This window comes from Cyrtonyx montezumae, unplaced genomic scaffold (assembly GCF_038088225.1).
Source record: "Cyrtonyx montezumae isolate F1298 unplaced genomic scaffold, pur_monq_1.0 scaffold_21, whole genome shotgun sequence".
Classification (NCBI taxonomy): domain Eukaryota; kingdom Metazoa; phylum Chordata; class Aves; order Galliformes; family Odontophoridae; genus Cyrtonyx; species Cyrtonyx montezumae.
The window spans coordinates 2,713,963-2,729,721 of record NW_027071948.1 but is presented as its reverse complement, the minus strand read 5'-3'; the positions used below and the strand labels follow the sequence as shown (position 1 = coordinate 2,729,721).

At 57.3% G+C, this 15,759-nt stretch overlaps 1 protein-coding gene across 1 annotated transcript; it reads left to right on the top strand.

Annotated features, from left to right (window-relative positions):
* Nucleotides 1-192: 192 nt before the first annotated feature.
* Nucleotides 193-15,484, top strand: KLHL17 (kelch like family member 17). The gene is made up of 13 exons (XM_065738007.1): nucleotides 193-236; nucleotides 6,396-6,639; nucleotides 7,169-7,290; nucleotides 7,681-7,902; nucleotides 8,680-8,796; nucleotides 9,076-9,289; nucleotides 9,389-9,533; nucleotides 9,666-9,833; nucleotides 10,189-10,277; nucleotides 11,270-11,343; nucleotides 12,363-12,544; nucleotides 12,764-15,297; nucleotides 15,337-15,484. Exons 2-12 carry the CDS (start codon nucleotides 6,429-6,431, stop codon nucleotides 12,990-12,992), a joined length of 1,773 nt encoding a protein of 590 aa, XP_065594079.1. The 5' UTR covers nucleotides 193-236; nucleotides 6,396-6,428; the 3' UTR covers nucleotides 12,993-15,297; nucleotides 15,337-15,484.
* Nucleotides 15,485-15,759: the final 275 nt, after the last annotated feature.

The following is a 15,759-nucleotide window of genomic DNA, read 5'->3' as shown; positions in this document are numbered from 1 at the left end:
ATGCCCCGCGGCCACACGTAAGTAGGCGTGGCTATCCGGGAGTGGGCGTGGCTACTCTGCTTTGTGGGTGGGGATTAGCGCGATCCCGTCCGCTGACTGGGCGATAACCCCGCCCCTAACCCCGCCCCCGTGTCCGCCAGGCCACGCCCCTCCCCGCCCCGCCGCGGGGCTGGCGGCGGCGGCGGCGCGGGCAGAGCGGAGCCCGCAGCATCCCGCGGCTCGGGCCGTGAGGAGCCGTGAGTAGCGCGGGCACGGCCCCGCCGGCCTCGGTGCGGGCGATCGGGGCATGGCGACGGTGGGAGGGATCGGCCCCGCGAAGAGGGAGCGGCTCGGCTGCGGGTGGCGGTTTGCAAGCGAGGAGTACCGGGAGATCGGAGGGGTGCAGCCCCGGAGCGAGTTGGCGCCGTCGGGATGCGGAAGGGCAGCGCTGCGTTTCGCAGTGCTCCCGTTAGGGCTGCCCGTCCCGGCCCGCTGTGTGCCCGGTCACGGAGCCGTCCCGCCGTGCGGAACGGGGATGCCGGGCCCGGCGGTGGCTCTGCGGTCGCGTTTGTGTCATCGCTCCGTGGACGCACGGCGGCTGTCGGGTGCCGTCTGCTGCGGGAGAGCTGAAGGGCAAAGGGAGAAATGTCGCCGCGGGTTGGTGGTACCCACGGGATGCGGGATGCAGCGCGGGATGGGGTTTTGGGGACCTCTGCAGTGACCGTCGGGGCACGGAGTTATCCTCTCGCTGGGGGTTGCGGGGGGGCTGGGTCAGCAGAGTGCGCGGGTGGGGTCCTGGAGTGGTGGGGTCTCTGCAGAATAAACCTTCGGATGTTCGTGGCAGTCCTGGGTGCTCCCCAGCAGGAGGGAGAGTGGCTCTGGGGTGATTCAGCAACACGGGGATCCGATGGTGGCAGGGTGGATGGAGGCGGCTTGTTGGCTCCGAGGAGCCTCGGAGGTCCGTGACCATCCATCCACTGTGTAGGGATGGGGATCCTGCAACAGGTTTGTGGTGGCTGCGTGGCAGCACTCTGCGAGGTGCTCCTTCATTACGGTCCCACTGAGGAGGGCACCCGGACCCCCTGGGTGTTATTTTCTTTGGAGCTGTGGCTGGAAGGAAAGAGAGAACGACACAGCTAATCTCACGTGACCTCAGCTGCTGGTTGCCCCATTTGCAGCACCGAAGTGGCTCAGAGTGCCACGCAGACCCCAAAAGAGGAAAGGTCACCCTACACTGTGGTCTTCTGGGCTCACACAGGACAAGGTGTGCACAGTGCTGACGGGTTGGGGTTGGACCAGATGATCTTAGAGGTCTTTTCCAACCTTAATGATTCTATGGTTCTGTGATTTAGTACAACGTTCTTCTGGTTAGGATCACTGCAGCCAAGCAATCGCCTCTGGAGTCTCTCTTCTCTGCAGCCCAGTTTTCCCTCCTGACCCTGGTGTTCTGCATGGCACTGAGTGAAGGTGAGGGGATTTGGGATGTGAAGGTCAGAATTTCCTTCCTGAGAACTGATTGATGCGTGAATGAAGCAAAGAGCATCTAATTCAGAGCAGGAGGAGTCAGGAATTGTGGTTCCCTCTCTCTTGGCTCGATGGTCTGGGATTGGAGCCACTCCTTAGCAGCTTGGGTGACAAGGAAGGTACCTTGTCTTTCTCTCAGTTTTTTTCTTGTCTCTTCTACCCCTGGAGCCATTTCACCTTGCTTCAGGTCACCCACACTCTCTTGAGAAGCCAGTTAGTAACCCATGGGTCTCACCACATCCATGGCTCCTGCCTGATGTCAGGGCACCTCTGGGTGGTCATCAGAGAATTGTGGAATCATTCAGGTAGGAAAAGACCACTGAAGTCCTCAAGTCCCACTCCAGCCCGTCCCCACGGTGCCCACAGACCATGGCCTGCTCTGAGCTGGCCCACTGCCATCCACTGCAGTCACCATCGCTGTGCAGAGTGGGCAGGTGGAGGGCACAGTGCTGTTTGAAGGGTGATGGCAGAGGGTGTCACTGGAGCCAGGAGCGCGGAGTTCCTCCCACAGGGGCTGCCTCCACCTGGCCTGGGCTCTGCTTGTGACTCTGTTTGCCTTTCTGGAGGGTGAAGTGGGGTTGGAGGCGTCTGTCACAGGGGCTGGAGGAGCTCAGGAGTGCTGCTGTGATGGGTAGTGCAGTTGGAGCCGTTCATTGTTGCCTGGAGAGACCTTCTCCATGCCTCTGTGTGGAGGTTTGACACAGCTTGTGCCATAAAGCAGCGCTGGATGTGACAGCTGCTCTCTCTTGTCTGCTCAGGGATGCTGGGAAGGGGGATTTGGGACATGGCCCACATTTCCAGCCCTTGGCAGAGGCAGAAGGGTTTGGTTTTGTTTAGATTTGGGTGTGCTCTGTGCTGGACTGTAGGAGCTGCTTGTCTGATCCCAGTGCAGCTGGGGATCTGCACCTTTTGCTGAGCATCTCAAAGGCATCTTTGTGAATTAGTTTCCATTTCTTGTTTTTTCCCATCGTGGGAGTTGAAACTATTCAGGTCCTGATCCACTACTTGGTGCGACCCAAATGTCAGCACAGCTGCCTCTGTGTGCCATGCATGAAGCTGCTGCTGTCCCCTGTGTGCAAGGAATGTGAAAGCTGCATTGAGGATGTCTGCAAGAAGACTGGCTGCCTGAGAGAGGTGTGCGTGGGACAGGGAGAAGAGTGTGCACCCAGGGAGGCACGAGGCAGGCTGGGCTGAAATCTCCTTTTTCATGTATGGGAACAAAGGCACTTCTGCATATGGGTTGGGGGTAACTGGGTCCAAACAAAATGCCCCAGGAGAGATGGGGAGAAAAGCATCCATGAGGAGGCCTGCAGCCTCCTGTATGCACCAGAACCTATTGATTACAACCCGCTGAGCTGCTGAAAGGCGCTGACTAGGTCAATGTGCTGATTGCCCTTCTTGCCTGAAGCCAGCGCTGTGTCTGTGCTGTAGAGCTGGCAATTGTGAGCAGTATTCCCCTGCCCTCCCCACCCCCTTGCCAAGGCTCCACATCCTCTCTCTGGCAGCTTGTCACTTCTCTGCAGATGTCTAGACAGGAGGATTCAGTGCGTGTCAGTGATGCCTAATTCATTAAAAAACAACACACAACACAACCCTACTGAGAGCTGGGGATTCTCAGTCCTGCAGACTCAGCGCTGTCTGTGGCTCTCAGATTAATTTCACTGCTTGCAGGAATAGCACAAACCTTGCTTGCTATCCACAGCACGAGGGTTCAGGGAACAGGAGGGAGATGTGGGGTTGATGGGAGGGACACAACCAGCTCTGTATGGGGGCTCTGCCACCCCATGGGGTCATTGCAGCGGCGGTGCTGGATCTGCAGCTCAGAGCAGTGCACTTGAGCTATTAGTGCCCTCTGCTTCCTCACGATTGCTAAGTTCACCTCTTCCAGGCTGAACACTTGGTTAACCTCATGTTAAACACAAGCTGCTGAGTGCTGCCTGTTCAGATTCCTTGGATGAAGGTGGAGCGAGGAGGGGCTCAATTTCTCAGACAGTAGTCTGAGAAAGGCTGTAGTGAGGGCACAGAGTGTCCTGTCTGTGCCAGTGATGCCCGGGCAGGCTCTGCTGAGGACAATTGCCCAGATTTAGTGCCTTGGGTGTATACAGCTGGATGATTTCCAACCTACTTCAATCACATTTGCTGTCAGGAAGGGAACGGGAGAGGTAGCAAAGCAATATATTTTACCACGAGCTGCCTCAGGCCCTCTGAAGTCAGCAAAAATTGGGGCTGTCTCGATTTGAGGTCTAAGGGCAGGTAGTGTGCATCAGCTGCAGCTTGTGCAAGCAGCCCTGCTGTCTCCGAGATGCCTACTGCAAGAGGATTACTGATGCTGGTTTAAAGCTTCCCTACAGGCGCAGCCCTGAGAGCCCAGAGATTCACCAGGAGGGATGGCTCAGCAAGTGCACACTGCTTAATGGGACCTCTGTGATGCCAGATGGAAGGGGAGGTGTGTGGGCAGCCTGCAGCGTGCCCAGCCAGGTCCCAGGATGTCAGTACTGCTGTGTTCGTGGCCTCACACTGCAGCAGCAAAACAGCAGCTATTGTTCCTGCCAGCTCAGCTGGTTGTGTCTCATGATTGCCGAAGGGAAGGAGCAGTCCCCAGAATGCAGGAGCACGTCTTCTCCCCAGCCCAGCTCCGAGAGGAAGATGCTTCCTCATCCAAGCTGGGCAGCAGTCACCCATGCCCCCCTGTTCTGCCCCTTCTCCGAGTTGAAGCATTGGTTGGGTATCTCAGTTTGTTACGGGAACGCTGGATGCAGAAGGGTGCTTGTCCGAACCCCTCCCAGCGGGGTTAGAGATAAGGATTCTGAGTGCTGGGGTAGGGCTGCTTTCACCTTCTCCCCACATCTGGCCAGCTGTGCAGGATGTGTGCTGGCGGACACAAAGCCTCCACCCAGGGCAGCCAACAAAGAGCCGTTCTGCTGGGCCTTCCTGGGGAAGGGGCCGGTGGCAAGCTCCTCCCCGGAGGATGCTCTGTTCCCTCTCATTGCTCAGCACGCTTCTCTCCACTCTCAGCAAAATATGGTGGGTTTTTTTTTGTGCGGAGAGAACAGACCTCCCTTTGGGCAGAGATCGTTTGCATTAATTAACAGAGCTGTTATGCATGGCCATGCTCTGTCGCAGAGGAGCCAAACAAACGCCTGCTTTTTTTTTGTCATAACCCACAAGTCAGCACTGCATCCGCTCCAGCTGACACGTAACACGTGCACTTGGGCTGCTGCATGCCCCCACAAAAGTGGGCTTGTATGGACTTCCCCCCCCTGCAACCCCACACACTGCCTTACTGTGTCCTGTGGTCCAGGTGCTGTTCCTCATTCATTGTACCTTAGCAGGGCTCATAGACCTTCATTTCCTGCGAATGAAGTTCACTTTTCCATGTGCTGACGCATGGAGCTGGGAGAGAGGAGGGCTTTGCTTTTTGTTTCTCTGTGCAGATCCTAAAGGAGAGCCCATCCTTTGGGGCTGGGATGCTGTTTGGGACCCAGGGTCAGCGTGGGCTTGAGGTGATGTCTCCCTTGGGTGCTGCTTGGTTGCTTTGGAGCCCAATGGCACGGCTGCAGCACAGAGCACCAGAACACAGGAGGTGCTGGTGGGGTTCTGGCCGAGCTCAGAGGTTCACTGCAGAGAATAATGTCACCCTTGTCACTTTCTGCATTTGTGCTTGCCTGGAGTTGTGCAATGACTCAGTGGCAGGGCTGGGAAGAGAGCCCAACGCTTCCGACCCTCTTTGGAAATGCGTTTGATTGCTGGAGCTGAGGATGTGCTGGCAGCAATGTACCCTTCAGCTGTGCCCTCTGTCTGTCCCCACCGCTGCAGCCGCATCCCGTGCCACCCCCTGGAGGCACGCTGTCCTCCCCGCCCTACAAGCACCCCTTCCTGCCTCGTTCCCTCTGTGATGGAGAGAAAGATGCTCGGTGGTGCATTAAAGAGAGGAACCTGCAGGAGGAGGTTAGAATGACCCTCAAGTTTGCATCTAGAGAAGGGAATGAAGGACCGAGGGCAACATCTGCTCCACTCCTAAACCAGGTCTGGTCCCAGGTGCTGATATCACAGCATCTTTGTGCAGCAAGGTCCATGCGTGTTCTCTGGAGGTGTCTCCTGGGGATGCTGCAGGTTTCTGCAGAGCTCAGCTCAGTGCTCAGCTCACAGCACCGAGGGCACGGAGCACCCTGCTCCCACTGCTGGAAAGCCTTGCCTTCACCGTGCACCCACCCCGGCAGCAAAGAGAGACTCTCACTTCACACTGACTATGCACAGAGGGCATTGCAGGCCTCTCTCCCACTCAGAAAACATGTTTATTCATCACTTCCCTCCTCCAGACTCCAGTACATGACACAACTGCTATTTAAACACGGATAGAGCTTCCGTGGCTGAGCCGGCACAGCGTGGGGGGCTCTATTTTTAGGCTGGCGACGTGGAGGTGTCACGAGGTGCTGGGGGGGGGGGGGGGAAGGGGATTCTCTCACCACAGGGATGCAGGGGCAGATGCATGGATGCTGCACGATGACTTCCTTCCTTCCTTCCTCCACGCTGCCGTCTCCTCCCTCCAGGGATGCTGCCAGCGGGGCTTCTGAGTTGGACTCATAAGGAACATCGAGTCCAATTGATGTCATGTTTGCTGTCCACGGCGGCTGTGTTTAAGACAGGTGTGCCCCAATGGGGCGTTGGTGATGTGATGGACACTCACGTTGTCGGGCTGAGCTGGAGGTGGTGTGACTGCAAGGAAAACCAGAGCGTTGTAGAGCAGTGCCCTTCCAACAGCAGGTGGGGAGGATGCTGACCCAGAGACGGGCTGTGCACAGAGCAGTGAGGACCCTCAGCTTGAAGCCCATGGGAGTGGTCTGGATCTCAAGTGATTCCTTCACGGTAAGGTGTTTTTTTCCCCACCCCAGTGACTCCAGGAAGGGAGAGCCCCCAGCGCAGCCATGGAGGGCGGCGTGCAGCTCCTCAACCGCGACGGCCACAGCATCTCACACAACTCCAAGCGTCACTACCACGACGCCTTCGTGTGCATGAACCGCATGCGGCAGCGCGGGCTGCTCTGCGACATCGTGCTGCACGTGGGCACCAAGGAGATCAAGGCCCACAAGGTGGTGCTGGCGTCCTGCAGCCCCTACTTCCACGCCATGTTCACAAGCAAGTAGCCTCCTCTCTTCCTCTGTGTGGCTCTCTTTTTTCTGCACGCCCCTTCCCTTTCTGCCCATCTCCTGCCTTACGGAAGTGTGGCATCAGAGTGTCATCTGTATGAGCAAGCAACTTTTCTCATTTGGCTCCCTTCCGTGAAGCAGTAGCTTGTGTGAGCCCCATTCCCTATAGTGCACTGCAGCTTCTCCCCGCTGAGAAGTGAGCAGGAGACCTTCCTGGGTTGTGATGTCGAGCTGTGGAGGCGGATGGCTCTGTCTCCAGGACAGGGAGGAGCCAAGGGCACAGCCTCGCATCCCCTTCCTGATGCCTCTGGGCTCTTCCAGGGGCCATCTCTTTATCAGGCATAGCTGAGCTCATGGTTTGTTGCCAGCTTGCACCCCTGCTCGCAGACGACCTTCTGTCTGCCTGCAGTTCAAGCACACCGTGGGCATCACACAGACATGGAATAGGCCTCACCTGGGTGACAAGGAGAACCATGCTGAGGGCCGTCGTTCATGTGTGGTGTTTGTGTTGCCCCCAGATGAGATGAGTGAGAGCCGCCAGACCCACGTGACACTGCACGACATCGACCCTCAGGCCCTGGAGCAGCTGGTGCAATATGCTTACACGGCAGAGATCGTGGTGGGCGAGGGCAACGTGCAGGTAGGAGCCCCCCACACCTCTGGAGTCCACAAAGCCTTACCCCTGGGGCTCTTCTCTCCCTCTGCTCAGGGCTTTCTGCTGTTGCTCTGTGATGGTGCCTGCATCTGACAGCAGTCGTCTGCTCTCCTGAGCTCCTGCAGCTGCTGTGGATGGGAGTGCTCCTTAAGCACTACTGCAGTGGCCATTTCCGAGCCCTGTGGGGGGTCATGGGTGTCCTCCTTGGCTCTTCTTGCACTTAACACTGTTGGAAACAAGGAGTGCTTTGTCCTCTACATGCTTGCATGCATGAATTTGCTCAGTAAACCCGTTCTGTTGTTAAAACTGGTGATGGGAATGGTGTCTCCTTGCCCTGGAAGCTCCTTTTTTCCCCCATTCTTTTCCACTGCCCAGACACTTCTTCCTGCTGCCAGCCTGCTTCAGCTCAATGGGGTGCGGGATGCTTGCTGCAAGTTCCTGCTCAGCCAGCTCGACCCATCCAACTGCCTGGGGATCCGGGGCTTTGCCGACACACACTCATGCAGTGACCTCCTCAAGTCTGCACACAAGTACGTCCTCCAGCACTTCGTGGAGGTGTCCAAGACAGAGGAGTTCATGTTGCTGCCTCTTAAACAGGTGAGATCGTGATGGAAGCATGAAGGTGTGGGCCTGGCAAGGTTTTCTTGCTCTGCCCTGAATGGCACAGTCAGAACAGGACAGGGGAATGCAGCCAGGTTCTGTGCTTTGGTCCTTTCTGTTTGACAGGGAAACAATGCGTGTGGAGAGTACTGTCAGAGAGTGAGCTTAATCCCCTGTGAAATAAGGATGGGAGGGGAGCAGGGAGGATAATTGCTGTTGCTGGTGCCTGCCACCGAGCTCTGAATGCTCTGCCTTCTCCCTGGGAGCATAAACCCAGGAGCTACCTCGCTCTATCCATCCCTAGGGTGGTGGGGTACATGGCAGAGAGGTGGGTATGGGTCTCCACCTGCTCCAGCTCTGTCCTTGGCAGGCAAAGTGAGTGCCTTGTGAGCAGCCAGAGCACCTGGCTCCATCCCATGAAATATTGAAGGGACACGTGCAAGCAGAGTCGTCCGCCTGATCTCACTGATGTTTATTGGAAGTGTCAGGCATTGCAGCAGCCTCAGACAGAGAATGAGGGGAATGAGCCAAGGAGGGGACCGAGGGCAGAGCTGTTTCCACACTGGGGCTGTGAGGAGGGGGGAGGCACAGCTGCACCTGCCTGCTGGGGGACCAGCTGCCCTTAGCTGTGTACCCTTTGGCCACCAGCATCTGTATGAGGCTGCTTTGCACCTCTTTGTGCTGCTCTGCTGGGCCAATTCCCTGCTGTGGGAGCGTGTCCCTTCCTCCTGCACTGCACCAGCTGGGAGTTGCCTTTTCCATCCTTCTCTGCAGGTGCTGGACCTCATTTCTAGTGACAGCCTCAATGTGCCATCAGAGGAGGAGGTGTACCGGGCTGTGCTCAGCTGGGTCAAGCATGATGTGGACAGCAGGAGACAGCATGTCCCCAGGGTGAGTCTGCTGGGGAAGGTGACCCGGTTCAACCCAGCAGTGCCAGAGTCTGGTGAGGGAATGGCCTCAAGTTGTGCCAGCTGAGGTTCAGCTTGGATATTGGGAAACACTTCTCCCAGAAAGCAGTCAGGCACTGCACCAAGCACACAGGCTGTGCAGGGAGGTGGAGGGACTCACCATCTCCGGGGGTGCCAGAGGACAGGCTGAGGGGAGAAATGAGGGCAGCACGGCTGAACCCATCCCACCCCACTGATGGGACACGACCCCTCTCTTTTTCAGCTCATGAAGTGCGTGCGGCTGCCCCTGCTGAGCCGGGACTTCCTGATGAGCAACGTGGACACGGAGCTGCTGGTGAGGCACCACTCGGAGTGCAAGGACCTGCTGATCGAGGCCCTCAAGTACCACCTCATGCCAGAGCAGAGAGGGGTCCTCAGCAACAGCAGGACCAGACCGCGGCGCTGCGAGGGGGCCAGCACTGTGCTCTTTGCTGTGGGTAAGGCTCTCCCACCATGGAGATTACGCAGAGCTCTGGCTTTCCAAACTTCCCGAGGTTTACTCAGGGCCTTGGGAGTGATGCGTGCTCTGTTTGCAGGTGGGGGCAGCCTGTTTGCCATCCACGGGGACTGCGAGGCCTACGACACGCGGACGGACCGCTGGCACATGGTGGCCTCCATGTCGACCCGCAGGGCCAGGGTGGGCGTCGCTGCCATTGGGAACAAGCTGTACGCCGTGGGAGGGTAAGGGGACACGGGGACAGGGGTCTGAGCCAGGACCAGGTCCTGGGTCCACTCTAGAGCTCCGGGTCCATCTCACACACGCTACAGTCTGAGCTTCCCAGCTCTCTCACTCTCTCTTTTTCCCCCCTGCAGTTACGATGGGACCTCAGATTTGGCCACGGTGGAGTCCTATGATCCTGTCACCAACTCCTGGCAACCGGAGGTGTCCATGGGCACCAGGAGGAGCTGTCTGGGTGTAGCAGCACTGCATGGGCTCCTCTATGCTGCCGGGGGTTACGATGGAGCCTCGTGTCTGAACAGGTAGGGAATGGCTCGCTGTGGGCTCCTCCATTGCTCTTGCATCCTCTGTCCTTGGTGCTGGGAAACCCATGAGGTCTGCTCCTGACAGTGCAGATTTCTTGCAATCCAGCTCTGTCTTCCAGTGTCTTTGTCCCAGGCAGTTTCATCAGGGAAAACAACCGAACTAACAAACAAACAACACCATTTTTCAGCCCTCCTCTCCCCAAAAACATGACCTTTGTCAGTTCTTCCCTCCATTTTTCCCTCCCTTTTCCCAAGCTTCCTTGGGAGCTGCCCAGGAGGGCTTGTGTCAAAGGGCTTTGAGCCGGGCCTTGCCAGTGTCACACCTGAATTCCTGTGTCCCTGCCTGCTGCAGCGCAGAGCGGTACGACCCTCTGACAGGCACCTGGACATCCATCGCTGCCATGAGCACCAGGAGACGCTACGTCCGCGTGGCAACGCTAGGTGGGTGCTGGCATGAGGACACGACTGGCTTCTGCTCACACTGTCTCTTGAATTTCTGATGGGTCCTTCTGAGCTCCTGTTCTAGCTCCTGCCCCACCCTCCTCACGTTCCCCAGCTGTGGGGCCGGGTAACACCGCCATCCCTCTGCTATGTCCTGACATGCTCCCTGCCTTTGCCTCGCTCCTCGGTCTCTGTAGTAGTTGGGCTTTGTCAGATTGTGGAGGCAGCTCCCCCAGGGGATCCCACAGCTTGCTCCTCAGCCCCTCTGTGCTCCCTTCTAGCTTGCAGCAACGGGGCTGGCTGCAGGAGGACACCACCTTATTCCTCCTCCCCTATGAAAGGGGGGGCAGATCCTTTCCTAATCATCCAAGTAGCAGCGTGGTGTCAGGACTGCCTGTACAGGAGGTGTCAGCACAACACTATGATGTCTCACCCATTGAGTTCTGTCCTTCGTTGCTTAGGGCAGCTCTGGGGTCACTGCAAACGGGGTCAGTGCAAGTGCCTCTTCCCCCCCAGCTGGGGTAGCACACGGCTCCTCACCATCCCACCATCAGCTGGGGTATCCCCTGCTGCCTTGTTGTCATCTTCCAGCTCTCAGTGCTGACTCAGAGGTTCCCTCCCCTCCATCACAGCTCATACACCGCCTGCCACAGCCTTTATTGGCCTTCCCCATGCTCTGGCCCCCACCTCTAAAAATAACCCGCTGCTCTGGTGGGGAGCACTCACAGCTCCCATAATGAGGAGGTCAGGAAGCAGCAGGAGGATGAGTTCTTTGGAAGCACTGAGAAATCTCCCGGTGGATCTTTCACAGTGCAGCAAGGCAGAGGGGGGGAGTGGGGAGCTGTGCTGAGAGCTGCTTGGCTGCTGGGGAGAGGGGGCACTGCAGGGGGGGCACGCAGCCCATGCCCCCCGTGGGCAGCACCCCATAAATCCTGTGCCGGGATGTGGCCGTGCTTTGTAGCTAATTTGTGTGTGTGTGACTGTCTTTGCAGAAGGCAACCTGTATGCTGTTGGGGGATATGACAGCTCGTCCCACTTAGCCACAGTAGAAAAGTACGAGCCCCAGGTAATTACACAAGAAAGCATGCCTGGTAACCCTCCTCCTCCTCCTCTTCCTCATCCTCTCCTGGTGGGAGCCCTGCAGCAAAGCAACAGCCACAGGAGAACGTTGCAGGCAGTGAGCAAGCAGCTGCACGTGGTCCTGTAGCACGCAGCTGCTGCAGCTTTGGGATGTGTCCACTTCTCAGCACTGTGCAGCACAGAACTCCCTGCCTGCTTGGTGGTGCATGAAATGGAGAGGGTCTCGACCCCTTGTCCAACTCTTTTGCAGGGACTGGGTTCACTCCAGAGCAAAAACTCACCCGTGCAAGCTCTGAGATCTCTCTCTCAGATTTCCAACCCCCGGAGCCCTCTCTATCCTCATTGCCTGAGGTCCTTGCTGCGTGCTTGTCCTGAGCAGTTAGCTGGGATTGCAGTGGACTATTGGGTCTGGGGTCCTGTAGCTCTGTTAGAGCAGGCTGCACTGCTGCAGAAAGATCAGAGTGTCAGTCCCAGAGGCTTTTTGGTGAGCTGTAAAGCCGCAAGCCGTGCCTTGTGCAAATTTAAATAGATACAGCTCAAACCCCATGGCTGGAGTTCAGCTGGGATGTGCTGGTGGCCTGGCACAGAGCAGAGCTCAGCACTGGGCTCTGCCAACTGAGCTGTGCTTTCCTGAGCTGTCGGCAGAGGTCTCTCCTGGGGCACTGCAGTTCTTCCTGCAGGAGAAATTTCTCCTTTGCAAACTTGGCTATGTGTCTGTGGCAGTGATAGCAGCCAGCAGTGCTGCAGTCTAGCTCACTGCTGGGCGAGCAGCTTGTTGCCTCTGCTCTAAATAGCAATGGGATGAGGGTTGCTCCTCACTGGCCTTTCAGATGAAGGGGAAAGGGCTGGGGTCTTGCCAGAAGTCTTTTGGTTGGGGTTAGGGTTAGGTGTAGAGTTAGGGCTATGGTTATGGTTAGGCTTCTGCCCTAGCTATCCTATCAGGGCTAACATCACAGGGACACAGCCCATAGCTGTGGCTCACCAGTGCATATTTCCCCTTCCCAGATCAACACGTGGACGCCCATCGCCAACATGCTGAGCCGCAGGAGCAGTGCAGGGGTGGCTGTGCTGGAGGGGATGCTCTACGTGGCCGGTGGCAACGATGGGACCAGCTGCCTTAACTCCGTGGAGCGCTACAACCCCAAAACCAACACGTGGGAGAGCGTGGCACCCATGAACATCCGCAGGTAAGGAACTGCTGGGCTGCAGCTGCCGTGGGGAGGGTTGGGAGCTTGTTTCTGAGAGCCTTGCCTCACTTGGCACTGCGAAATGCGGACCGTTCCCAGTGGGGCCGGCTCGCCCTGCAGCGAGCTGGCTCCGTGCTCCGTGCACAAAGGCAGCAGCGTATCAGAGCAGCCTGCAGGCAGTGCTTGAGCCTCTGCCCGGTCTCTGCACGCTCCTTCCAGGAGCACCCACGACCTGGTGGCCATGGACGGCTGGCTGTACGCGGTGGGAGGCAACGACGGCAGCTCCAGCCTGAACTCCATCGAGAAGTACAACCCGCGCACCAACAAGTGGGTGGCAGCATCCTGCATGTTCACCCGCCGCAGCAGCGTGGGGGTGGCCGTGCTGGAACTGCTCAACTTCCCACCCCCCTCCTCTCCCACGCTCTCCGTGTCCTCGACGAGCCTTTGACAAAGGATCAGGACCTGCCTTACCTCCAGGGGGTCGGGGGGCTGTCCTGCGGGGCAGCCGCTCGCTGTAGGAGCAGAACAAAGGCACGGGCTGCCACCCCCAGCCCCACTGCTCCCTGGTGCACGCATCGGATCAGCGTGCCCCAAGCTGTGCTTCCTGGGGGACCACCCTCCTTCCGCAGTGGGGGGAGAGAGAGGGGATGCTCCCGCTCCGTCCCCGGACTCATCTCACCCCTCTCCCAAAGGGTTACGTGTTTTCTTTGGGGAAGGGAACCTTGAAACCATCGCTGCTTCTCGGATTCACACGGGGGGGCACAGCCAGCCCGGAGGATTCACTGGGATGTGCACCACCCCCTCTGAATGTCACCGTAGCCAAACTCTTGACCAAGCCTAATGTGCACTGTTAAAGACTCTGAGACCACCGCATGGTTCTCGATGGTGTCTAATTGATGCCTTAAAAATACACAAATGAAGCCCAGCGAAGGGACAGGGCCCGGAGGAGGTGAAGTTTGGAGACAGAGCCTCATTCACAGGGACCCAACGGGCCGTGGGGAGCCATGCATGTGGATGGGATGGACCTGCCTGCACCCATCCCTGCTCCCCCCACGCGTCCCATTGCACCACCTGGGAACAGAGCAGCTCATTGCTGTTCCCCTCTTTGCAGAGCAGATTCTGGGTTTATGGCAAGGCCCAGCCTTCCAGACAAGAAGGATTGCCTGGCATTACTTCTGTTGGCGTTAACTTTTCACCTTTTATTTCTATTTGAGCGTGAGATTTTAATTTTAATGACTTCATATCATTTTATTTTTACACTCGGCCGGTATTCCCCATCCCATCTGCTTCGGAGGCAGCAGAAGGGATGCAATTACTTTTCTTAATTGTTGATGAGATGATGGCTGTGTCCTGGAAGACATTCTCTATGGATGTGTGGGTGTGTGTGCATGTGTGAGATACCATATGTACAGTGAAAACAGCACGGAAGGGACCGGGTGCAATTAGCAACTCCTTGGCAATTAGGCAACCACTTTAAATGAAGGTTGAATCAATTAGCACCGTAAATCACAAGCCTGTCCTTCCAGACCTGTGCCATGGAACCTCTGGGGTTGCTTAGATTTGTATGTGTGTGTGCTGTAGGGCGTGAGTCTTGGATTGGGAGAGTGTTCCCTGCATCGCAGGGGGATGATTCAGCCACAGCGTCCAGTTGTGGCCTTGGGAACTGTGGTGTAACTGTTGTTGGTTTGTTTATTTGTTTGCTGATGCCTTTCTCCTTGTTCCCACCCTCCTTCTCATTTCCCATTCACACCGTTCGGATTTCACCCGTAGGATCGTAATCGTAGAGTCACAAAGATTGGGAAGACCACTGAGATCATCATCCGACCCCAACCCGTCCCCAGGCTGATGGCGTTTGGCCTAACTTTTCCATAGGGATTCCCTGCTTTCTCCACTCCTTGGGGTGAAAGTTGAGTTTGGGGTGAGCCAAGGGCTCCCCAGCTTTGGTCAAATGAATGTTGAAATGAGTGAAATATGCACAGGACTGTGTGTGTGTGTGTGTGTGTGTGTGTGTGCACGAGAGAGGCCTCCATTCTTCTCTTGCCATCCCTGTAAGCAACACGAGGAGTGTAGACTTGCTGGACTCGTGCAGCCAGCAGGTTTGGGGTCCTCTGCGAAGGAGGGAGGAGAGGAAGAAAGGTGGTGGGAACCTTTAGCAGCATGTGATGCACGATGCTGTCCTGCCTCTGGGGATCAGCAGGACGGGCAGCATCACCTCTGTCACCCATTGCTTGGGTCCTGAGCAATACCAGCCCCGAGGCTGTTCTGCAAAACAGAAACCTGGGGAGCCTCCCATGCCCCACGCCCTAACTATGCAGGTGCTCGCTGCTTTCCTCTGCGGGAAAACGAAGGAAGGAAAGGGAGAAATCGTCCCCTTGCAGCTCATGGGGGGCACGGAGCACCCCGACCCGCACTGTGTGGACACGAGGTGTCAGCACCTGCCCTGGGTGACACCGGGGCAGGGATTGCTTCTGGTGCTGCACGACCTCGGCTGAGCCATGCCCTCAGCAGGGCCGTGTGTCCGTGTGTGTCCCTAATCCCCTTGGGGGGGGGGGGGGGAGTAGGAGAACCTCCAGCTCCCCACGGCTTCTCTGCCATCCTCACTTCGTGCTGTGTCACCCCAAACGTCCCTCGTGCTGTTTGCTGTGTGAGCTCCGTCCCCTTGACTGTGGGGGTGGGGGGGGGGTGGGCTCCAGCTGTGTCCTCTGGGGGTCTCGCTGTGGGTCTGCAGCCCCCCCATGGTTGGCAGAGTGCTGGCCCCGTTACGGGCACGGCTCTCCCCTCGCCGCTAGCAGACCCGCCGTGTCCACGTCCGACCGTCGTCGCTTTGGTTTCTCTGTAAGTCACCCAACTCCTTTCTGTGGAACTCCGTTTCAAGGAATTTTTTGCACTACGTGGGTCCGGGGAGGGGATACAAGCAATACAACGTGTACAATAAAGATGTTTTCTTGAATACAGGATCCTGCCTTTTGCACTCTTCTTTTGCACTTCCCTGGCACAGTCGGGCAGCATTGCTGGGAAGAAAAAGTGAGGGGAAGGGGTTCTGCTGGAGCCCATTGGGACGAGCCCAGCTCGAGGCATGGGGGCTTTGGAGGCAGAGTGATTTACACCTCTCTCAGCCTTTAAATCCCAGCCCGGGCTCCCCAGGAGCCTCCAGCACTGCTGACAGCTTTCCCTGCCGTGGAAATGAAAACCAGACGGGGAAACATCCTCCATCC